Here is a 7,153-nt window from a genome sequence, read left to right as displayed (position 1 = left end):
CGCCATTCAATCAGTCAATCAACCTATGGTGTGGCAGGACAAGCAAGCTTCCTGTTGTGGCACTAGGGAACTCAAGTAGGAACGATTAGAACACAGGATTTGGTCAGCCTTCGTAGGACCCTGAGGTCCTTAAAGCAGTTCGAAGGGCATCTGAAACTAACAACATCTACCAACAAGGGAATCTCCTGCTTATTCCATCAACAGAACACCAGCCTAACATGTAGTGGAGCTTTTCAAAGCTCACAAATCGACATGCAATTCAATGTAATCAGTCACATGTGTTACCGTGATCGAAAAACAACAAAGGAATAGGATTTACAGGAATTCCAAAAGTCTGCATCACAATGGAAACCTGCACAGCATCACACTAAGAGAATGAGCAGACTGCAGTCTGCGGCCAGTTCCCCCGAACACCGCGGGGGGCGCCCGCTCCTCGACCGCTGGGTTTGGAGCACGCCAGCGTTGCTCTTCTTTCCAGAGGAAGAGGAATGTCAGACAGGACTCGTATGTCAACACTGAAGATCCTCCGGAGAGAGGCGTACTCCCAACAACCTGATGGTCCTTTGATGACGCTTTCTATCTCTTTTCTCCGCGGACATTGACTTCACCCAAGAGAAGAGCAGCCGCCGAGCCCTAGTGTTCCCCGGACGATGACAGAGTTTGCACGGAGTTAAATCTGCAATCTTTACACATATTTAAATCAGAGGGGAGGGGGGGGAATTGGTGGGAATCTGATTAGCTTTAGCCTTGAGGTTAGCCTGTTCGTTCGGTAGATTATAAATCCATTCCAACCCGTGTGGCACACTGTTGACATGATGTTTCCATCATCGAGACACTCGGTAAGTGGTGTAGCAGAGGGCTTTTCACTCATCCACCACCGGTGCTAGCCCGTGCTAGCTTAGCGTTAGCCAGGGGAGCTAGCATCCGCGCTTAGCACCCCCATAGCTACAAGCTACCCTTTTTCTTTAGTTTAAGTCATGTTTTAGACGTGGCGTTAGATTACCTGGATGGCTAATAATGCGCATCCAGAGTTATTTGGGATCACATGCCACAGCGGATCATGAATTCATGTGATCAGGTGATCTCATGAATGTGTTGACACAATGAAAACCAACCATGATGTTCCTACCCTGGATGGTGATCAGTGATTTAGAAGTCCATGTTCAGATCCGGGATGGTGATCAGTGATTAAAGTCATCATTGACCCTTCATGGGGTGGGACCACGTTACCCAACACGACTAAACTACTCAATTGATGAGTTTGGGTTCGAATTTATGGATTTTCTGGGGAGTAAATCATTTATTTTTATTTTTAAAGACTTGTGATGCTACGTGTCTTGCTCTGACCCTTGACCTCTTGACTTTGTGCCACTTGTTTTGAGAACTAGGATGTTCAGTGGAGCAGATTAAACATGGCCTTACTGCACTAGTCTTCAGCCCTATTCCTAACTGATCATGTTTTACCTATGTTCCACACTTTCAGAGCCTATCTGACTAGCGGCACTGAACGTAAATGTATGCATGGCAAAACGTTCCCTCGCTCTGATTGTACTTAAAGTCAGGCCATTTAAGGGAGAAACGATTAGTCTGGGTGTTTCTTGATGACTCGTGCCTCTCTAGTCGTATTTAGAACACCCTGCTTCCCTAAATCCCCCATCCTCTTAAATAGGTTCATCTTCAATGTCAGCCTACTGATACTCAGCCAATCAAAGCCTGCATCCCTAATCCGACTTCCAGGTTGTTCTCTAGCAGAGCCAGGTTTCTAGTGAGGTTCTCCTCATAGTCCCAGGGTTCTAGTGAGGTTCTACTCCTAGTTCTTGTGAGCCGCTATTCCAAGCTCAAGGGTTCTAGTGAGGTTCTACTCCTAGTTCCAGGGCTCTAATGAGGTCCTCCTCATAGTTCTAGTGAGGTTCTCCTCATAGTTCCAGGGTTCTAGCTAGGTTCTACTCCTAGTTCCAGGGTTTCTCGGGGTGTTCCGGTGGGTTTGTAATCACCGTCTGTGTGTTGGTTCCAGGCGTCAGCACAGTCCGGTCAGCCCCTGAAGTTCACCACCTCAGATTCCTGCGACCGCATCAAGGATGAGTTTCAGTTCCTCCAAGCACAGTACCACAGGTGAACACACACTCACACACACACACATGCACACACATATTTCAAGAACTCCTGTTTTTAAATGCCCAAGCGTATGCCTGAATGTGTGTGTGCTCTGAACCTCTACAGTTTGAAGATGGAGTGTGACAAGCTGGCCAGTGAGAAGTCAGAGATGCAGCGTCATTACATCATGGTGAGGAAGACTCCATCTTTATCTTCATTTGAGAAGTATTTACACCACAGCATCGGGGAATTGTGGGTTCTGATGGGTCGACAGCGAAGGGTGTGCAGTCATTCTCAGTAACGGGACTTCCTCTTCCACCTCTGGGCTACAAATCCAACATGAACAACATCTGGAATGGAGCCAGACCAGATGTCCGCTTCATATAATAACCGAATAATACGATTTCAGCTGATTAAGTCGACCACAAACAGTTATATTCTAGATGAGAGTAACTGATATCTGATCAGTGTGGGTCACTCTGGTATGAGCTGATTAGACCAGTCTGGGCTGTCCTGTTATTGGGCGATAATGTACGACCGGTCTGGTGCTAACCAAAGCAGTGATTTATTCCTTGTATATCTGTGTTCTATTGTCTTGCCACATTGTAACTCTGTGTTTCTCCTCTGCAGTATTATGAGATGTCGTATGGCCTGAACATTGAAATGCACAAACAGGTAAATAAAGACCGCTTATGAAAGTCATACCTCGCTTATTTAGAAGGCCTAGTGCGTCAGACTAACACACAAACACAATATCCCGGTAGAAAGAGACAATACTGGAGGGGCTAAATCATCGAGATGTTAACCAAAACTGAGATGGAATTTCTTCTTTGTGTTTATGATGTGTATGGATTTCAGGAGCATTTTGAAACACAGAGAAGAATGAAAGATGATAGATGCAGGAGGGAATCATAAACATGATACGATTTCACTCATGAGAATCAAATGACCCTGAATGTAGGCCACACACTGTTTCATGTAAAGTAATGGATCCCTGCCCGGGGATATTGACCGATGTGTAACGTAACGTGTCCAGCGCGTGGCGGGCTATGACCAAAGTGGCATCAGAACCAATGCCCTATGTGCATAAGGACACGTGTGCTTCAGTCTGGCTGGTTGATGTTTTAACCACTCTTCCCCACTCGTCCTCCGCCGTCATCAATATTCTCTGTTTTGAGGTGGGGGGGGGGGGGGGAGTTTGCCCATTAGAGGGCGGCTGCTCCATGCTCCTTCTAGAAGGGGGGGGGGGGGGGGTGTCACATGTAGCAAGGGCGTCTCCCATCCTCCTCCTCAACGCTCAGACACGGACGGCCGTTCAAAAGCACGTCAGCGTCAGCCTAGTGTGAACATGACCACTGATCTATGAGGGCGACATGCAAATGAGACGCTGTGCAGTGATGGGCGGGTTCTAAAGACGGCATGGCAGTAAGAACCTTCTTGTGTGTGTGGCTGCGTTCCCAGGCTGAAATAGTCAAGCGGCTCAGTGGGATCTGTGCCCAGGTGATCCCGTACCTGTCCCAGGAGGTGAGTTCCCACCTGGCTGCCGGCCCCGCTTTATAAAGGGGCAACCCCCTCTAAGATAGTAGGTCGCCTACCCTGGACGTATTGGACCGGTTTGTGAGTGCGTGTTGTCGTTGTGTTCCCAGCATCAGCAGCAGGTGATGGGCGCCATCGAGCGAGCCAAGCAGGTCACGCCCCCAGAGATGAGCTCCATCATTCGGGTACGTCGCTGTCCGGGTGGCACTCACTAAAGGGCTCTTTACGGTTCCACGTCGACATGACGGGTTTACGCCCACCGACGGGCGCCTCCCAAAAATTGTAACCCTCCGTCGAGGCGACGCAGCAGCAAGGGCTGGGATTGGTCCGCTTACTTAAACCAAACGCAGAACCAAAACAGGGTCCCGACTGCGTCGAAGTGTCGGCTTCGACGTGGAACCATAATCAGCCCTTGAAGATGCACTGGAGATGAACCGGAGATCTCATTTTTTTTTATCACGGATGCATATGAAAGGACTTTGTAGAGACGTGTTCCTGTGTGTTACCACGCCAGTCCTCGTGTGGATGTAGGGACTCAAACACATTCATCTGCCCAATGCCCTAACCGATCGCTTATTAAGACGTTCAACAATGAGAACACACTCCTCCCTAACAACTAAAGCTGAGCTTCACCCTCCATACTGTCATTATGGGACGTCATGTAGGACAGAGATAACAAAGATGATCCTAATTTTGTGTGTGTGTGTGTGTGTCCTTGTCTTGTCTGTCCATGTGTCCTGTGTGTATGTCCTATATGTGTGTGTGCGTGCATGTCCTATATGTGTGTTTGTGTCCTATATGTGTGTGTGCATGTCATATATATATATATATATATATATGTGTGTGTGTGTGTGTCCTATATGTGAGTGTGTGCGCGTCATATATATATATGTTTGCGTGTCCTATATGTGTGTGTGTCCCATACGCGTGCGTGATGCTCAGCAACAGCTGCAGGTGCACCAGCTGTCCCAGCTGCAGGGCCTGGCGCTGCCCATGACCTCCCTGCCCATGGGGCTGACCCCGCCCACGCTGCCCGCCGTCTCCTCCAGCTCCGGGCTGCTGTCCCTCACCTCCATCCTGGCCAACCACTCCCACAGCCAGGCCCAGCTGGCCAAGGAGGACAAGGCCAGGGAGGCGGCCGAGAGGGAACAGCGGGAAGAGGACGGGGACAAGTCGGACTAGCGGAGTGTGGGAGAGGGGGCGAGAGGGGGGAGGCGGGCGGGGCGGACCAGACTAACCAATGACGGAAGAGGAGAGGTGGGAGGAAAGGTGGAGGTAGCGTGTGATTGGAGGAGGGAGGGAGGAAGGAAGGAGGTGATAACGTTTAGAGGAGGTCAGCGTGAGGCTCTAGCTAGAGGCTGTGGGGTCAGCGTGAGGCTCTAGCTAGAGGCTGTGGGGTCAGCATGAGGCTCTAGCTAGAGGCTGTGGGGTCAGCGTGAGGCTCTAGCTAGAGGCTGTGGGGTCAGCGTGAGGCTCTAGCTAGAGGCTGGGAGGTCAGCATGAGGCTATGAGGTCAGCATGCACAGCGTGTTGTTGCTTCAGAGGAGCACGCTAACCGGTGAATGCTAACGGCAGCGTCCCCCGCAGTGTTCACATCCTTCAGGAGTCCTACCGTACTCCATCTCCCACAATCCTCCTCTTCTGTTTGGTTCTTTTTGATTATCGCTTTATTGAAAGAAAAAAAAAATCTAAACTGTATATTTCATCGTTTTGTTTGGGGCTGTTTTTCTTTCGTTTTCTTTGAGGTATTTTTGTTCATCCTCCCCGATATGAAATGTACTCCTGTTCTTTCCTCTTAACTGCCCTGTGTGTTGCTTTCATTCTGCTCTCTAATCGCACAACTTTTTATCAGTTACCCCCCTAATATTTCTGGACCACGAGGCGATTCTCTGAACCGGGGGCCAAGATGGCCGCCGCCTGGAGCTCGACGAAGCGCTTTCTTGGATCAACTTGTTGTCCTCTACTGAGCTCATCACCTCAGCCTTGTACCTCACCCCTACAAAAAGTGTATTTTCCATCAGTTAAACATACTGTTTTACCTTTTAACTATAAAATCATAGTGAAAACATCCGAGTGTCAAATATTTTCTTTATTTCGCTTTAATTGAAAGCTTCTTATTGTGTCTATATATATATATATATATATATATATATATATATATATATATATATATATATATATATATATATATATATATATATATATATATATATATATATATATATATATATATATATATATATATATATATATATATATATATATAAAAATGTGTGTGGATATATAGGTATGCGTGTTTGTGTGTTGAAGTAGTGTGCCCCCAGTTTTATGACCTAACAAAGTTCTAAGGAAGCAGATTGGGGACATGGGAGTTTTTGATTTTAAAGTCAAAACTTTATGTAGGGACAGATGTATATCTTTATAGAGACAGATGTATATCAATGTAGAGACGGATATATATCTTTAGAGACAGATGTATAGTGATATGATTAGTTGATAGTAAGTAAGTTTATTCAGGCGTCGGCCTACAGCTGCTTATTTCTCTTCCATTACTTTGGCGTGTAAAGCGCTAGAAACAAATGCATTTTTCTTTCCTTTGACGACAGCAAAGCATTTTTGTGTAACAGGTTTTTCTTTGGACAAAGGGACGGATTAACAAAACCCAAATGTCCATTGTGTCACGCAATAGGCTGCTTTTAGCATTGCATTGGTCTTCTTGCAACTGCTTTGTAAAAGTAACCAAGGTTTTATTCACCTCTTTCTAGTCAAGAAAAGAAATACATTAGAAATCAAACGGACCAACATTGGCTGTATTAAGTTTCACTCTCAGCCACCAGGCGGCAGCAATTATCAATCATCCAATCTTGGACATTGATTGGAACACGGTTCGTCTTCATGATCGGATTGACTTTGCTCGCAGTTCTAGTTTCATTTTTTTATTCTCCGCGAGGAGGATGGGGTGGGGCTTAAGTTTAAAAGCATGCATTCATCCCGACTTTCAGAGCCGGCGATGAGATCATTAATTTAATCATTTTGTATGTTGCAAAGCTGCATTGTTTGTCTGCTTGTGAAAGGGTTTGTATCGGAAGGAGAACGGCACTATATTAATAACTCCCCAACCCACCTCTCAGTAGGCGCTGCCCCAACCTAAATATCTATTAGTTGCTTGATAGGCAACGTGTTTGAAAACAATAGTCGGGCTCCGCTTATAAAATAAAGGGTAATAAAAATCACTTGAGCACACGTGTACTTAGAAAATACCAACAGATCTGGCGGGGCAGTAGGCCTATTACAAGCGGAGAATGGAAACACGAGTATTTTATATTGTTTTTTTCTTCTGTTTAAAAGAAAAGTGACTGAAAGATTAGACAATATTAAATCATGACTAAATGTTACAATAAATCCAAAAGTGGCTTTGGGTCAAGTATCTCTTCCCTTTTCAACTTTTCAACTGATAAAAGACCTACTCGCACACGCACACACGCTTTTCAAGGTCATTTTGTCATTACAGAAATTGTGCCCA

General features: G+C 46.2%; 1 protein-coding gene across 1 annotated transcript; it reads left to right on the top strand.

The window, feature by feature from the left end:
- Positions 1-467: 467 nt before the first annotated feature.
- On the top strand, positions 468-5,698 carry LOC115544144 (TLE family member 5). Its single transcript, XM_030356971.1, has 7 exons — positions 468-839; positions 2,015-2,112; positions 2,221-2,284; positions 2,725-2,769; positions 3,556-3,618; positions 3,741-3,815; positions 4,573-5,698. The coding sequence occupies exons 1-7, from the start codon at positions 813-815 to the stop codon at positions 4,810-4,812; spliced, it is 612 nt and encodes a 203-aa protein (XP_030212831.1). The 5' UTR covers positions 468-812; the 3' UTR covers positions 4,813-5,698.
- Positions 5,699-7,153: the final 1,455 nt, after the last annotated feature.

This window comes from Gadus morhua, chromosome 5, assembly GCF_902167405.1.
Source record: "Gadus morhua chromosome 5, gadMor3.0, whole genome shotgun sequence".
NCBI classification, from domain to species: Eukaryota; Metazoa; Chordata; class Actinopteri; order Gadiformes; family Gadidae; genus Gadus; species Gadus morhua.
Note: the sequence above shows the minus strand (reverse complement) of the source record. Positions and strands in the feature narration are given on the sequence as shown.